Source organism: Balaenoptera physalus (genome assembly GCF_965194825.1).
Source record: "Balaenoptera physalus genome assembly, chromosome: 6".
NCBI classification, from domain to species: Eukaryota; Metazoa; Chordata; class Mammalia; order Artiodactyla; family Balaenopteridae; genus Balaenoptera; species Balaenoptera physalus.
In genome coordinates, this window is record NC_138885.1 from 21,696,870 (window position 1) to 21,715,273 (window position 18,404).

The 18,404-nt window shown below is 34.8% G+C and overlaps 1 protein-coding gene across 2 annotated transcripts in view; it reads right to left on the reverse strand.

Annotated features, from left to right (window-relative positions):
• DARS1 (aspartyl-tRNA synthetase 1) overlaps nucleotides 1-18,404 on the reverse strand; it is a 72,940-nt gene that overhangs the window by 46,236 nt on the left and 8,300 nt on the right. For both annotated transcript variants that reach the window (XM_082465908.1, XM_082465909.1), the window contains exon 4: nucleotides 8,729-8,831. In XM_082465908.1, coding sequence (XP_082322034.1) covers nucleotides 8,729-8,831 — 103 coding nt within the window. The remainder of the gene's footprint in view (nucleotides 1-8,728; nucleotides 8,832-18,404) is intronic.

Sequence of the window (18,404 nt, forward strand, 5' to 3'; positions counted from 1 at the left end):
TCCAACAGAAGATTAGGAGGCATTAGAGGTAGAAAGGTGGAAATGATGGTTAGAGAGAATGGCTACTGGAGTTTAAAACGAAATTCTAAGGGGCAAAATCCAAGCTGTGGCCACAGGAGTGAGCTGTTAAAGTGAAGCAATGGTGAAGATAGGGGAGGAAAAGTAAGGAATTTTAAGGCCAACTTGTTCCATATAGTCACTTGAAAACATTTAGAATGAGAGGATGACTTGGAATAGGAGGAGCAGAATCCTATCAGCCAGAAAAATAAAATGGTTTCAGTAAAACAACCTATTTCAATCTTTGGGCTTTTCATGAACTCAAAAGGTTGGAACTTCTCTCCAATTTACTCAACATAGTAAGCAAGTTTAGGAGATACTACAGCTGTCTATCCAAATCCCTCTCCCCTTCTTCATTGCTAACAGAACCCCACCCCTGTTCAGTATCCACACTTTCCCTGGCCAAGTGCTCTAATGGAAGGTGAGCCCATCCAGCCCCAGAGAGTGAGTTGTGCTTAGTCCCAGCCCATCCTGGGAACTTACTCCAGATTGATGGTGTCTTTTCCACAGAGTTTCTCAAACTAGAAACTCTGAAGTCATTTTCCACTTCTTTCTTTTCCTCACCTCCACACATAAGCAGTCAGCAAACAGATAAGACTCTTATATTTGGACCCACTCACTGCGCAAGCATCATTATCTCTTTTAAGAGTAGAGTTTTGCTTTAACACTTGTTTTGAAAATGTGAATTAATTCCAACACAATTGATATATCAGGTATCAATCTGAGCATAATGAGAATTCTGTGTTTGCCTATACCAGATTTCACCTGTGAGAAACACTAGGTCAATGCAGACAACTGTACTCAAGTGAACTTAGCCACCCAGGAATACATAAAACACACGCACCTCAGACATGGACCTGCGTTACAAGCCACACCCATCCCCATCTGGTGGTCCAACTTTCCTTCCAATTTCAGACAGCCTTCCTTGTACCAACTGATAATAATTTCCAAGCTGCATCTCTTCTGATACCCACTTCCACTCAGAAACAGTATGTCTTTGTAAAGATAAAGTGAAAGATTTATTGTATTCACGTATTTCTCAACCATTCAATATGTATAAAACTATTCTATGTTTTTAATAAAATTAGGTTCTTTTTATAAAACTATGTCACTGGTGAAGGTTGTTTTTGTTTTTGGCTGCACCATGTGGCACGTGGGATCTTAGCTCCCCGACGACCAGGGATCAAACCCACGTCACCTGAATTGGGAGCGCAGAGTCTTAACCACTGGACCGCCAGGTAAGTCCCTGAAGTTTTTGACTGTTGTGCTATTTACCTATTTTCTGCATAAACCTTCAGGTTTTTATTTCATACTTTTGCATAGCACAGTATTTTTTTAGGAATGCATTTATTACAGTAACAGAAATGACTGAATATTAGCACCATTCTACAAAAAGTTAACCCAAAAGGACACCCATACCTCAATGTCTAAGATCTCCTCCTTTGCTGACAATAGAGCAATTCTAGCAGACAGAAGTTTAGTTTGTACAAGTGTGTTACAAAGAGCATGATATGTTAAGGAACAGCATCAGTTACCCAGCCAAACTCTTTCATTGCCTTCCTGAGTCCAGAATCTTGGTAAAGGACAAATTCTTATTTTAAATTCTGAGTGTGGTCTTATTTCCACATCACTTGCATACACCACACAGCTGCTTTGTTGAGTGACTTTGTGTTTTCTCACAGCAAGAGTGATAAGAATATGTATAAGATGAACTGTGTGGCAGTGCTGATGATGATAAGGAAAAGGCAACAGATTAAGCAAAAGAAGATGTAAATTTGCCTAGTGAGTTTTAGGTTTCATATTTATAATTATAGCTATCAAATATCTTTATATTAAAATTATTCAAGAAAAATAACTGTCTTTGCAAACATGAAACTCTCTACTTTCTAACTACCTTCCCCCAACCCCACTGTTTTTATTGCATGCTTTTTAACAATGGGGTGATTCCTTAGGAAGGCAAATACTGCTTTATGCTAGAGGAGACAAGCTCATTAGCATTACTGATGGTTAGAAAAACATTTCATTCCTTCTTTGGAACCATTTTTAGCATCAATTTATGACAACACAAAAATCTTTTTTTATTACTTTATAATCAGCTATACTTTTTAAAACCAAAATTATTATTTTTCACCAGTTTTCGTTCTCAATAACTTGGGGACAGTATTTAAAAGTCATTATCACCCTCAAGAAAAAAAATATCTATCTACTCCTTGAGGATATATACCAGAATAAACTGCATACTCTAGAAAAGATACTTTTGAGGCAAAAAGCAACAGGGTTTCCCTTTCCCAGTAACCAACATATTTCAATGACATTAAGGTTGTATTCTAAGTGAGCTACATATAATGTGGAGGGCTTTGAACGAATATCCTTATATAATCTTAGAGAGGCAGGATGACACAGAAGCATGAGCCTAGAGTCAGAGACCTTAGTATTTTAAGTATCAATGTTCTTATCTGTAAAAATGAATAGACAAGAAAAAAAAAAAAAAAAAAGACAAAATGGTATCCACACCTCACAGTACTGCTATGAGGACCAAGGGGGAACATGCAAGTACAGCACTCTGCAGCTCCATACTTAGTATACAGTAATAGTTAGCTATTATTGCTGCTACTGTTACAATCAAATCTGTTATTTCCCCTGTACATGAGATAGGGAAGCTACTGGTGACCACTTCACTGAACCTTTACTGGGGTGCACCACATAAATATAAAAATTCATGGTAGATACTGGAAAGCTTGGCAAGATAAAGTAAGGGCAATCATCATACTAAGTTTTAATTGTAGATTAAGTTTCTTAAATATTAAAATAATATTTCACATGCAATAAAAGTCCAAGTGTAGGTGTGTGTGGGGGAGCTTTTTTCCATGGCCTTTCATTTAAAAAATATAAGGCACCTTCTACAGGGGTCACTGAAGAGTACCCCATCATAATTTATATAATCTACTCAATACACACAAGATAATGATGGAAGGTTAGCAGCATAAGCTCTGTATGAATAGTGGTTTTTACCTTTTATTTTACATTGTTTTAGGCACCACAGTTTTAAGCCCCTCAAAGTGCTTTTTTATACTAGATTGTCACAATAAATGTCTAAAATATGTAAGAAATCCTATACTACATTGATATATGCTGACTGTTATTGTTAATAGTACAGATAAACTTGAGAGTTGGTGAAAGCTAGGTGATGACCAAAATTATAAATTATAAATTCTTATAAAATAAGAATTTATTTTATAATTATAAAATTATAATTTTAGGCAGTCAATAGCTCATATATTTCAAAATGATTTCCATTTGATTCTTATTTACCCCCTTCTCCTCTCCCCCTCAAAAATGAATAACGGTGAAAAAGACATATTCTAAGCTTTTCTTTCTCATATTTACATATTCTAATAGCAACAAAAACTATTAAAATTTAAACACTTACAGAAACTTGAATATTAAAGGTTTTCAGCAAAATTGGCAACAAATTTTTTAGCTTTCTGGTTGTCAGAAATAATTTGTTGAATCTTACTGTACTCAATGAGAAATGTGCTCCACAGATCTACATAGCTACTCATATTCAAATTAATAATTTTAAAATCCTGGGCAAGGTAAAATAAAAGATTAGTTGAAAAGAGGACAAGCTATAAAGTTGCTACATACTAGTTTTTCAAGTAATGTACCAACATAAAACGCTTTGATGATATAAACTAACAATTCATTGAGGCAAAGAACTCAAAATGCCCAAACATGAGAAACCATATATTTGCCAGTTAATTCAAAACAGCACCCAAAAAACATCAATTGTGTAAATATTTTTTGAAATAATAAACCATCTTTTCACAATAAAAATCTGTATCCCAATTCCAAGACAGGCACAAGCTTGGTTTATATGTCAAGTAACTTCTTTCAATTACAGTGAATTAGTGCCACACCCAATCTCAGACTTTAATATTTCCCAGGCAAGTAGAAATAAAAATGGTCAAAGAAGGGTCTTAGCTGTAAAGAATGAAGTAAGACTAACATACAGTAAACAATTTATGAAGTCATGTGCCTAGTTAGTGAGGAGCCAAGTCTCTGGGCTCTCTGGCCCACTATTACACTCCATTGCCCATTGGCACTTTGTAGAAATTAAAGTTTTAAATCATCCTAGTAGTTCTATGATGACCTATTTTGTGAACTCAGTTTTCTTCACCAAAACCCCAAGAATTTTAAGTTCAAAATAAGCTTGGTAAGAATTAAGCACAACTAAATATGGCATAGATCAGTGGCCTCTCTTGGCAGTATCAGGGACCCTCAGTAAACACTTAAATTAGTTTTATCATGTTACTTAAATACCTACAAGTATAAAACTAGTAGACATAAATGCCTTATGGTTATAGCCCTTAACTTGAAATCAAAGCGAATTTTTACAGTCTTTTTTTTTTCTGGGCCATGCTGCTCAGCTTGCGGGATCTTAGTTCCCAGACCAGGGATTGAACCTGGGCCCATGGCAGTGAAAGTGTGGAGTTCTAACCAATGGATAGCCAGGGAGCTCTCCTTAAAGCGAATTTTTAAAGAAAATTGAAACAAATATTAAAAACAACAAAATTGAAATTAACAATATTAATTTAAGGTTTGTTAAAACTAAATTGCTGACATTTGGTTTACTGTATAAAGCTGTAGCCTCATATCCAGTTCTAGATTTAATTTTCTGTATTTTTATTTTAATACTAGTAATATGAAGAATGCTTGTTCATAATTCCATAAAACATTAACTTTGAAGTTGACTCAGGATAATTAGGCCTCATAATTAACCAAAGTTCTGCAAAGAGCAACCAAGAATGACAATTTAAATAAAATATCAGTTGATAATTTTATAAAACTATCTTATTCCACTGAAAGTTAATAATGTAGTATTGTTAATTGAAATTTGAATCAAATGGGTATCTAATCTGATAAATACTAGAACTGGAAATAGAAACATTTTTCCTTGTATGGAAACTATTGTACTATTAGTTATATGCTGCCCCTATACAGATGAAAACAGGATTCAATAAATATGCTTGAGTGGCACAGGCTTTTAAAGTTCACAGTACTTCTTAACTACCAAGTACCACCTAGTAACCCAACTTGTCAGCATGTCACTATTCAAACTACAGTGAAATCTTCATTTGTACAGAACATGGATATCATCGGCTTCAGTTGGCATGAACACAATTTATACAGCAGTTCTCTGCTGTAAGTTAGCCTATAAAATGATATGGCATAGTATCCTTGTGTAACTTTAAGATAATCACCAAAATGTACACTAAAATTTAAAAAAATATAGAAAACTTCCAATCTCCCAAGAACACATTTGTGGACCCCAGAGAAATGAAAAGAGAAACCAATCAGTGAGGATCATGAAGAACATGGGCTTAATAATAAGCTAAGTGACAAAGAATGAGGATTTAATGAATAAAACTAAAGCCTTTAAAATAACAAGTAAAATTAGAAAAGAGGTCATTGTAGACATGGAGAGACTGCCCAATCTGAAGCATGTATATTGAGAAATAGTGGGAAATAACAGGGGGAACCAGCAGGTAGAATTAATATTGAACATGGTTGGAAATAGGAAGCCATTAAAGATTTTAGATAAAAATAGCACTTAAAAAGAAACTTCTGGCAAGTATGGACTTTTTAAGAAAAGGATTTTGAAGGATGAAGAAAATAACCAACACATCTTTTTCCTAAAAGTTCTGAAAGTTCTAAAGAATTTATATTACAATTTCACTTGATTTATTATATTTATAAATAGAGCAGGTAATTTTCAAAGTAAAATTTTTCTGTTCTTGATTTTCTTCTTTAAAAATTGGTACTTTGAATATAAGATCATACTACTGCCTTTCTATCAGAAAGGACATGTGCTTTAGACTTGTTACCAAGGAAGATCAGGATTTCTGAACTACCTTAGAAGTATAGCAAAATCACATAAAGACAAGTTGACTGACATACCAGGAGCAATAAATCATGTTCCCAAGAAAATTATCTTATCAACCAGCCACAAAAATTAAAAACTCATCATTTTTCACCATAGAGAGTCATGAGAATTTTCCTTTTTCACAAGGTAGCAAAAACTATTAACACATTTATTGTTAATTACTCAGGATAGATACCTTAACATATGAGTAGTGCCAAAAGTTAAATAATTGTAACTTAAGTTCCACATGTTAAACCTATTGTATAAAATTGGGTCCATTCGCCTGTATATAACCAGCCAAAGGCTTTATAATATGCAACAGCTCTATTATGAAACCACCTTTTCCCACACATTACTAATTATATAAAGTCCAGTTTTTTAAATGGACTAAAAATAGCTACATGTTCTTTGCTTTAAAAAAGAAATCAAAGTCACAACTTAATTGTTAAACCTGAATTAAGATTAAAATCAGATCTCAGTTATCCCCTGGCCGTCCAGTGGTTAGGACTCGGCTCTTTCACTGCCGGGGCCTGGGTTCAATCCCTCGTTGGGGAGCTAAGATCCCGCAAGCCAAGTGGCGCAGCCAAAAACAAAAACAAAACAAAAAGATTAAAATCAGATCTAGATCTTGATTGAGTTCCATCCACTTCAGGATTATGAAATCCAGGTTAAATTATCTAAATTCTTCCCTTATTCTAAAAAAAAGATAACCCATACACTATCCCTTTTAGATGAAAGCCTTTCTTTAACATATATTATAAGGGCATTAGTGAACTAAGTTCTGTGTGCAAGTATCTTTTCCAGCTGGTAAGCTTTGGTTGACATCTGATATGGTCAACTGCTGTCAGTCAAGTCCCAGGAGTTTCTGAGAAGATCGAAAATAAGAAATGACTATTTGTGGACTACTTTAACGTGTCTACCTCTAGAGATATCAAATGAATTGACTGTTCTCTTGATAGTAGAATGCCTCTTAGTGATTAAGGGTAAATGGGATTTCCAAAAGACTTTCAGACTATAATCCTTTAAGAATGTAATACTGAGGTTATAATGCAGTTTAACAAACAAATATATTCTATATGAAACTATCAGCTTAATATATTAGTTTTCAGAACCAATTTAATATATAAAAGACAGAAGCCATAAAGTTTGTTGACTCGAAGTTGACTTTTCCCCAGTATTCTCCAGTATATTAAATATAATTTAGCATATATGTCTGTGGTTTTCAGGGGCTCTCTGTGTAGACAAAGTTTATTTCTAGGGACCACATTTACTATGTCCCACTTCATAGGATACAGATTGACCTGAAAAGGCTAGGTGACAAATGCACCCCACAAGCATATACCCTTAAGGACTAGGTATTAAAACAGCAAACCTAATCACCAAATGATACAGGTAGAAGAGATGAGAGTGACAGTCTCTGGGCAGCAGGACTGGGAGATAGGGAGAGGTAGGACTAGTGGTACTGAGACCTCTGAGCACATCAGTAAATTGATGTAATTAATGGCACTGGAGTCTTTAAACCAGAGGGCAGGTATTGCTATGATACAATAAAACTAAATTGGATAAATAAATCTGTTAACCAAAACCAGTTGCTAAGCATCCATTATATGTAAACCACTGTGCTGAAGGAGTCAGGGAAGGCCCAAACATAAATTAGGATATTAAATTAGATCAGTTTTTAGTCTCCTTCTAGTTCTAAAATTGATAATTCTATCTATGTTAACTCATCTTTGAAAGCATATATATATTTAAAGAACAGAGATAAAAATCAATAGAAAATAGGGAGGGTGGGAGGGAGATGCAAGAGGGAGGAGATATAGGGATATATGTATACATATAGCTGATTCACTTTGTGATACAGCAGAAACTAACACACCATTGTAAAGCAATTGTACTCCAATAAAGATGTTAAAAAAAATCAACAGAAAACATGTAACATTTACTCAACTGAATTTCTTTTAAAAAATATTTATGCCTATGAAGTACTCTACTACTTAAAATTGTCCATTTTTCTGAGTCTTCTTTGACCATTATCATGGAAATAAAATTTCAATTAAATTGAGAAAAACATGCAAACAAAACTAGCCACATCACCAACTCTTATTACCTTACAGCTCCAGCAGGCCCAACCACTACACTATCTCTGTATCCTGCCCCTTGTAAATTGAACAAAACAATGAGCTTCTATAGGAACCCTGAGCCAGAACTTTTATGGGGGAAAAAAAGCAAACTTGACTTTTTTTTTTTTTTTAAACTTTTTTGGTGTCAAAGTTAAAAGCTGTAACATGTTAGAGCATTTGTTTCACTTCTTCAGGACAGAATCATTTGCAAAATCACATTCTTTTATTTTAAACACTTCTATTATTTAGTTAGAAAACTTGTTGCTTAATATGCAAATCTCAAACTAGGGGAGGGAGGGAGGAAATGAAGCTCAACAAACACAACAAAATAAAGTTGCTTTGCAGTGTTGACGCTGCCAGGCTTTTTGTAACTCTACTTGAAAGTAAATGTGACTTGTCTGTAGAGAGTGCTGCTTCAGCAGTTCCAAATGAATTTCAAGTCTGTGCTCCATATTTTCTCTTTTATAAGTTTAATGTATTCAGCAACACTGAACTGACAATTTAAATAACTACATTTTTAAACAAAGGAAGCGTTGATGTTAATGCATGAAAATGGTCCAAAGCCCTGGGAGCCCCGGTTCCCACCACTGTTTATTCTGACAACAGGATATAATTGCTTACTTACTTGGCAGCAAATTTTACCATCTGCTTGCTTGCGTGGTCTCCCACGGCTGCAAGAGCCTGGACATTAAACTGCTGCTGACGTAGGACTAAGAAGCACTGCTTCCCTGAAGAAGACATAAAGTACGTAAGTGTATTAAGGACATGCTACTTCAGGTTTTACAAAGAAGAAAAACGCTTCTCTACTTTATAATTGGGCCCAAATTTACTATCCCCAACAGGAACATACACATAGGTATCTGGCTTTGACAGCCAAAATTCCCATACTCAGTTGACAAGCTTTAAAGAAACCCAAGTTTCTCCTACGCTTTTAAAATGCTTGTTATGAGGACGTAGGCAAAGCACCAATTTCAAAAAATATTATCAACCAAGAAAATTATTTTGTCATTGTATGGACTTATTAAACAAATTTCAAGTAACTTCAGATCACTTTCAACATTCATTCAATAGCTAGTATATTCTACAGGCAAAGGTACTATGCTAACCATCATAAGAGCCTCAATGATGCAACCATAAAAGTCCTAATAAAGTGCTTAGTCACAAGAACATAAACGTTCTACAGGGGTGGTTCATTTTATTTCCTACCAAAGTACATTTCAAAGAGCATTTAGAATAACAGGTTAGCTTATTTCCTGTTCTATTTTTCTCATTTTTCCTTTATTGTCTTCCTAATTCTTCATCCTTTATAATAGTTCCACTTTTTTTTTTTACTCCAAGGAGTTTTTTTTTTTAATTTAAAAAAAAATTTTGTTTTTGGCTGTGTTGGGTCTTCATTGCTGCGCACGGGCTTTCTCTAGCTGCAGCAAGCAGGGGCTACTCTTCATTGCGGTGTGTGGGCTTCTCATTGTGGTGGCTTCTCTTGTTGCGCAGCACGGGCTCTAGGCACGTGGGCTTCGGTAGTTGTGGCACGTGGGCTTCGGTAGTTGTGGCACGTGGGCTTCGGTAGTTGTGGCACGTGGGCTCAGTAGTTGTGGCTCGTGGGCTCTAGAGCGCAGGCTCAGTAGTTGTGGCACACAGGCTTAGTTGCTCCGCAGCATGTGGGATCTTCCCAGACCAGGGCTCAAACCCGTGTCCCCTGCACTGGCAGGCGGATTCTTAACCACTGCACCACCAGGGAAGCCCTACTCCAAGTAGTTTACTTTTTCTATAAAAGATCATTCTCTTTATGCCCTATAACCAGTTTTATTTCTACATAATACTGGGCCTCTTGACTCCTCCTCCTTTCATAAGCAACTGTCATTCCTTATTCTTAACCTTTTGAAAAATAATATTCATAACAGATCCAGTCATTCACCATCTTTGTGACAGGTCTTTTCTCCAAACTAGATCCTTTTTAAAAGTCTCTGATCAAGTTTTAGGAAACTACTTCCTCATAAAACAAGTTAAATCTTTTCCAGACCACTTTTTTCATCAGATTGTCTTTCAAAACATCAAAAGGTTTTGTTGTTTAAACTGAGAATTATTTTTACACTGAGAATTAGCTTTGCCTCCCCTGGTTCCACCAAAAAAAAGCAAAAATGCAAGCAAACTTATAGTTAATACTTTCAACATAGTTTTGAAATACAAATCTGACAGCAATTGTGAGGTTAAAAAAAGGTTGCAAACAGAGTGCCAAGACAGACACAATCTATGGACTTCCAAGTCATATATGATTGACATATTTTTACCACTAAATAGATTTTATTTTCCCTTTCCTTTGGAGTATGATCCAGTTGCTAAGTAAAATCTTAAAAAAGAAAGTTACATGAACTGAACAAGTTCAAAGGGATTTTAAGATGCTGTATGGATAGAGAAATCTGCAAATGAATCAAATGACATTATTTGAACTACCAAGAACTACTGAAACCAAAGCCAGATATTAGCCCACTTAGAACAGAATGTTAGCATGAAATGGAAGGTAATGTTCATGATTTAGTAAGTACTTTAGCTGCTCTAATAGTGCAGACAGAGGAAGCACTGACCTGGCTGCACTACAAAGCAATCTTGTGATGAACTCCAGTGCTACACAAAGACCTTGAGAGAGAATGGAGGGCTCTATAGTACTTATAAAGGGTGAGCACAGGAAAATATCTTTAGGGCAGCACTAAGGGGTGACATTTAGTGTAAGGGTTTGGTAAAGAGTAAAATCTTTTTAATCAAAAGACATAGGATCATATCCTATCATCTCCTATGAAGGGGCCTATTGGAAAATATTAAACTAATTATGTCTCAGTTCTTCACCTGCAAAATGGGAGAAAATAACAGTATATTACTCATGGAGTTTTCTTGAGTTTTCATTTATAATCTTGAAGATTATATAAGTAGTAAGTTTAGAGTTGTGACAGATACCCAATTAATGTTAACTATGAATTAATGTTATTAATTAATATTAATCGTTATTACTATTACTAATAGCACCACTGCCACTGCCACTGCCACCTATTTATGTGAAGACTGATGACCATTTCTGTTTCACAGCTGGATTACTATGTCCAAAAACTATGGTGGGTGCTGGGAACACAAAGTAAATATTTGTTAGACACTCATGATAGACTATTATGTGAAAATAGTGATAAAGCCATACAAAGAGTACAATCATAACTTTGTGTAAGAAAAAACCATCAAAATGTGAAGTTGATGGTATAGGAAGAAAAACACCAAAATGTGGCTACTAATGGATGGGGAAATCACAGGGAATTATTCTGTTCTTCATATTTTCTGAACATTCTACAATAACCATGTACTACTTTCCTAATCAGAAAAAATATTTTTTAAGAGAACAATACAATCAAAGAGGTAGGTACAAAAGAAACGTAAGGGTTGAAAGAAAATCGTGGCCATGTTCTAGATTCAACACAAGCAGTAAGTAGAACCTGGGAAGTTCAAGAGGCTAAACATAGAAGCAAATGCACTCCTAAGATCTGACATGCCTGCTAGGGAAAAGAAATCATGAAATCAATGGTTATGGGTAAAGCAAAGAATGTTCACTGTTCTCTTTTAATGTTTAATGTGTTTATTGTATGTAATTCTAAAAATTAAACCTTATTTTTTATAAAAGCCAATAGATGGGAGGAAAAGGGTGGAGAGGTGAGACCAATACCATCAGCATATTATATTATAAACCTACAGTAAGTAAAAATGTACAGAAACAGCCACATTAATGCAGCATAAGAAAGAAGTGAGAACAGACCCTATTAGAGCAAAGAGATTCTAATTCTAGATGGAATTCAGGAGATAAACTAAAAAACTGAGTAAAAACTGGAACTGAATATCAAACTGTACAATAGAAAAGGGGAGGACTTTCTAAGTTTCAAAATTATAGAACGTCTATATAGCAAAAAAACCACTCTGGGAAAAATAATTGCTGAATGACACATAACCTATATGAGTTAATATCTTTAATACATAAAGATCTTAAAGATGTATGAGTAAAGAACACTGAGGTCCCAATAGATAAATGGGTAATGGACTAGAACAAATACTCTGAAAGAAAAAGAAAAAAACCTAGTAAGTAAACATAAGGAGAAAAATATTACTGGAAATGAAAATAATGCAAGTTGAAGCAAACAATGATGATGACACATTATACCACTCATACTAGTAAAAATTTAAAAATATACAATATCATACAATGCTTGGGAGAATTAAGTGAAAACCGTTCCTTCATAACTTGTTGATAAAAAGGTAAACTTGTACAATGCTTTCAGAGATCAATTTGGCAGTGGGCATTAAAAATGGGCCTAAAATGTTCTCTGATTCAAGAAATACATTTCTTAGAATATATGTTAAGGAAATTAAGTATGGAAAGTCTTAGTGACAAAGATGTTCATAAAAGCACTATTTAAATAAAAGAACTGAGGTTCTATTATCACTCCCTATTTATGTAGTCTTCACTACTGCAACAGATCTACATGTGACTCTAATGCTATGGTCCCAAGTTTTCCGTGTTCAAAGCACTTCTAAATACTAGAACCTTGAGATTTCCCTGGTGGCACAGTGATTAAGAATCCGCCTGCCAATGCAGGGGACACGGGTTTGAGCCCTGGTCCGGGAAAATGCCGTGGAGCAACTAAGCCTGTGTGCCACAACTACTGAGCCTGTGCTCTAGAGCCCATGCACCTAGAGCCAGTGCTCTGCAACAAGAGAAGCCACCGCAGTGAGTAGCCCCCGCTCACCACAACTAGAAAAAGCCTGTGTGCAGCAACGAAGATCCAACACAGCCAAAAATAAATAAATAAGTAAATACTAGAACCTCAATGGTACACTCAGAAAGATTTTTAAAAGACTTAAAAAATCAGTACTGGTTCCCCGGTAAACAGAGCTGTCCACTCAGACTACCTCTATCAAGTATTTTTGACACCAAGTTCTTGAAAGGTGTTAGTAAACAAAATTGTTCTTTCTTTGTCTCTGGTTGGTGATACACTGCAATGCATGATCTGCTTGGTTCAATGTCTTGCAAGGCATTTTCTTACAGACATTGGTGAGTGATAACAAGGGGCAATGTGTGTGTGTGTGTGTGTGTGTGTGTGTGTGTGTGTGTGTGTGTGTGAGAGAGATCCCTTTTATGTAAATTTAAAAAACAAAGGATATGCTCATATTTGTAAATGCACTTTTTTCCTGAAAGAATACACAAGAAACAACAGTGGCTATTTTGGGGGGAAACAGATTGTGATCTGACAGAGGAGCTAGATTTGTGAGACTTCTATTTGTCCTCTTTTTTTTTAAATTGAAGCATAGTTGATTTACAACACTGTATTAATTTCAGGTGTACAGCAAACTGATTCAGTTATACGTATATATTTTCAGATTATTTTCCATTATAGGTTATGTACAAGATATTGACTATTGTTTCCTGTGCTATAAATTCTTGTTGTTTATCTATTTTATATATAATAGTGTATATCTGTTAATCCCATGCTCCTAATTTATCCCTCCTCTCATTTCCCCTTTGGTAACTGTTAAGTTTGTTTTCTATGTCTGTGAGTCTGTTTCTGTTATGTAAATAAATTCATTTGTATTATTTTTTAGATTCCACATATAAGTGATATATTTGTCTTTCTCTGTCTGACTTCACTTAGTATGATAACCTCTAGGCCCATCCATGTTGCTGCAAGTGGCAATACTTTATTCTTTTTTATGGCTGAGTACTATTTCATTGTGTGCGTTGTGTGTATGTATTGATATATATATATGTATGGCACATCTTCTTTATCCATTCATCTGTTGATGGACACTTACGTTGCTTCCATGTCTTGGCTACTGTAAACAGTGCAGCTATGAACATTGGGGTGCATGTATCTTTATGAATTAGTTTTCGTCTTTTCTGGATATATGCCCAGGAGTGGGACTGCTGGATCATACTGTAGCTATATTTTTCATTTTATATCTTTCTATACTACAGGAAGTTAATTTTTACTATAGCCATATATTATTTTTTATTCTAAGAAGCAATTATGTAATTTCTCAGTTTAGCAAAGAGTTCTCACTGCTTAAGTTAGTAAAGGAACTTTATAAGACACATAAATCAACTGCTACATATTATTCACCTTTCTTCATGGAACTCCCCAATCAGGAGAGAGTTTATAGAAAAGAAATGAAACTCAATGTTCAAAACAGCTGAATGAATTCAATGCTTTTAGGTATTTTAAATTTAAATCCTTAACAGTTAAAAATTTGTGTTGCATTTTGAGTCAAGTTTTTAGAAGAGGCAGTTTATTTCTTAAATTTACGCAAGAGGTCTGTTTTAGAAAAATGTAAAGTTGGAAACCTTCCTTTACAGCACCAGGTGCAATCTTTATTTCTAAGCTGAAGAACAAACATGGTAGGTTGCCAGGACAAAAAAGTTTACTCTCATCTCCATTTTGGTGATGGCTCAGTAAGGAAGTAAGCCTTGGTGGGAGAACTAGTTATCAAAGATGTGAGGCAATCTTATGTTTTCATCTCTCCCTACTGTCTTTTAGCTTGTCAAGCTCCTGAATTTATTATTTAGATAATATACCTTCACTTCCTAATAACCAAGATTAACATTTTCCTTCATCACTTATGTTAATCAGTTACGGAATAAACAGCAAAGACCTAAATGTTTTAAAGTAGTTTCCATTTGTTATTTTCCCTGAAATATTCTTGTACGGCTATAAGTTGATGTTCTGACCTTTGGTATTAAAAATCCTAAACTATCTGACTACCTAAATAAAGTAGCTATTTTGGAAGTATATGTTAAGTTTTTAGGAAGAATAATATTGAAATAGAATTATCTTGTGTCAATGACTTCCATGTAGTATGTATAAAATTTGAAAGGAACCATAGATATTTCAATTACTTTTTCAATATGCTCATAAGCTTTCACAATCGAAAGAAACTAATGTTAAGTGTATCATTAAGAGTTAAAAATTTCTCCTTGCTCCTATATAAAACTCTTGATTTCAGGGGTGTGAAGCATAAACCTATTGTAAGAAATCTGATTTTTAATCTTTAAAAATGTGTAAAACACTGCCCTTAATTTGAGGAGAAATATACAGATATTTGTTATATAAACAGACTAGGTTTTGGTTTTTTTGCTTAACAGGATTCTAGTTGTCATACTTTTGACACTATGATTTTGACAGTTTCATTTCCTTATTCATGGTTTTTTCAGAACTTTGCTTTACTTGAAATTGCCAGCATAGCTTGTCTGTCCAAGTCCAATTTTAATATGATACTACTTCTGGAGTTAGAACACATGAATGATTCCAAATAAGTCATATTTATTGGTATAATTTTTTCCATGTAAGGAAGAAGGGAGTAGCAGCAATCAGGGTTCTGCAAATTCAAAGATTTTATTCATTTTTTCAGATAATCTTCTTTGGCAGAAATAAAAAACATTGACGATCATTACTGGCAAGAATGTGGAGAAAGTGGTACTGTCACATACTTGTGGGAGTATCACTGAGTATAGCTTTTTTGGAGGGTAATCTGATATTGGAAAATTTTAGTATGCGTATGCCCACCCTTCAACCCAGCAACTTCACTTCTAGATATCTATCCTAGAGGAATACTGCCTTATGTTGATCTATAACTAATATCATAGAAGTATCTCCAAGAAGCACTGTTAATTGAAAATAAAAAAAGTTGCAGAATAACATGTAAAAATATGGTATCATCTACATAAAATAAGACAAAACACACACAAAACAAAAAACCTGTATGTATTTATGTGTGTGTGTGTGCACATATGTGCATTAAAAAGAAAGATTTTTGGAAAGACAATGAACAAATTATTAAGAATTAATAGGGCTTCCCTGGTGGTGCAGTGGTTGAGAATCTGCCTGCCAATGCAGGGGACACGGGTTCGAGCCCTGGTCTGGGAAGATCCCACGTGCGGCGGAGCAACTGGGCCCGTGAGCCACAACTACTGAGCCTGCGTGTCTGCAGCCTGTGCTCTGCAACGAGAGGCCGCGATAGTGAGAGGCCCGCGCATCGCGATGAAGAGTGGCCCCCGCTTGCCGCAACTAGAGAAAGCCCTCGCACAGAAACGAAGTCACCCAACACAGCCAAAAATAAAATTAATAAATAAATTTAAAAAAAAAAGAATTAATAGAAAAGGCTGGGGCAAAAGATAGGCAGTAGAGAAGAAAAAGGAATATAATTTCTGTACTCTTTGAAAAATTCATGTGAAAATACTTTGTATTACTTGGGTAACTTACAACTTAAACACACATACACATATATACAAACTTAAAAACAAAGTAGGACTTTCCAAGTAAAAATTATGAAAACCAGATTAATGCAAAATTCCAAAAAAACATATTATTGAAACTTAGCTAAAAGAATACTACCCACACCTTTACCAAATTCAGTTTATTCCAAGAATCCAAAAATGGTTCAATGTTAAGAAATCCATTATTGTAAATCACTAGAATTACATACAGCTGATTCTTGCTATTTGTGGTAGTTATGTTTTATAAAGTCACCAGAACAATATATTAGCAAATATTGAGCCATTGCTCCTAGGGGAAATATAGGGTGAGGTTTCTGTGAATGTCTGGTTACAATATTTTCATCAGTCCGTCAATACACAAATTTGTTCTGTATGTATTTCTGTTTAAAGACACCTTATTTAAAGTATATATAGTTGATTCATTAACATAGAACTCACGGCCAACAGCACTATAACTCATGCTTGGACAAAGCTTAGCTAACAACTAGTATTTTCTCCATAATGCATCTTATGACTCTCTTGCATTTAGGAACACTAGAAAACACTTCAGCACGATGCTTGGGGGCCATTTTAAAGTCAAATCACCAACAAAAAGCACAAGGCTGTGAAGAACGTGGCATTAAAACGACTGTGAAAAGGACACTTGTTTACGAGAGCTGATACAAGGCAGAGTTTCACTGTTTTTAACCTCAGCTGAAAATGTGCGCACTGGGAGACTCAAAGTTCTTACCACTCTGCTCATGCGAAATGTCTGGCATGTCTGTGAATGACAGTGAAATGACTGCAAGTATTGATTTTGGGGTTACAAATATATGTTAGCAAGTAGGTGAATTTGCAAATATACAATCCGTGAATAATGAAGATCAACTGTATTTTAAATTTTGTATTATGTGGAAAACTTCAAACAAACACAAAAGCAAAGAGAATAGTATAATCAATCTCTGTATAAATATATTCAGCACGATATTTTGAGGGAAATAATTTCTGGAAAAGGTCTGATAAAATTTAATACCTACTCCTGGTAACAGAAAACTTGGACTAGAAGAAAACTTCTTTTGACCTACTTTTTAAACTTTGGCATTGTTTTGTAATGACATTTTATGCAGAACACCTAAAGTCATGAAATAACTCAGCAGGAATTTATATCTCCACTGTTTAAAAAATTCTTCATTGTGAGAATCCCTGCAATACTGGAGAATCTACTGATTATTGCAGAGAAACAAGAAATAAGATAAACATTTGAAAGAAAAGGACAAAATGATCGTTATTTGTAAATGATATCAACACCTACCTACAATCCTCACGTACCTCAACAGTTATCAATTCATGGCCATTCTTGTTTCAGCTTTGCTCCAATCCACTCACTCCTCAACTTCTGCCCCAATCCACTTATCCCTCAATTCCTGTACTATTTTGAAGCAAACCCCTGCAAACCCTCTATTATTTCATCCATATATAATTCAGTAAGGATCCCTAAGACAGAAGATCTTTTTAAAAATAATGTTACAACAGTACTATTATTTCAACTGAAAAAAAACCACAATTTTTTAACACCAAATATCCAGTCAATGTTCAAATATCCAAGTCTCAGTGTCTTTTTTTTTTTTTTACTGTAGATTTAAATTAGGATCCAAATAAGTGATTGGTTGAGAGACATCTTAAATCTGTTTTAATCCATAGGTACCCCCTTCCCTTTCAATTTATTTCTTTAAGAGACCAGGTCATTTTTGCCCAGTAGTTTACTACTAGCTTGTGCTGACTGCACCTCCATTGTCATTAACATGTTCCTTTGTCCTGTAAGTTGCTGGTTATTGCTAAAGGCTTAATGAGATTCAGGAACAATTTTTTGGGCAAGACTACTTCATTGGGTGGTGTTGTGTTCTTTCATAAATAGACATAAAATATTTATGGTTGTCTCCCTATTATGTCGTTAGCAATCACTGATGATCAATGTCTAGATAATTCACTGGGGGCAAAATGATGATGTTCCAATATTCTTCATTTT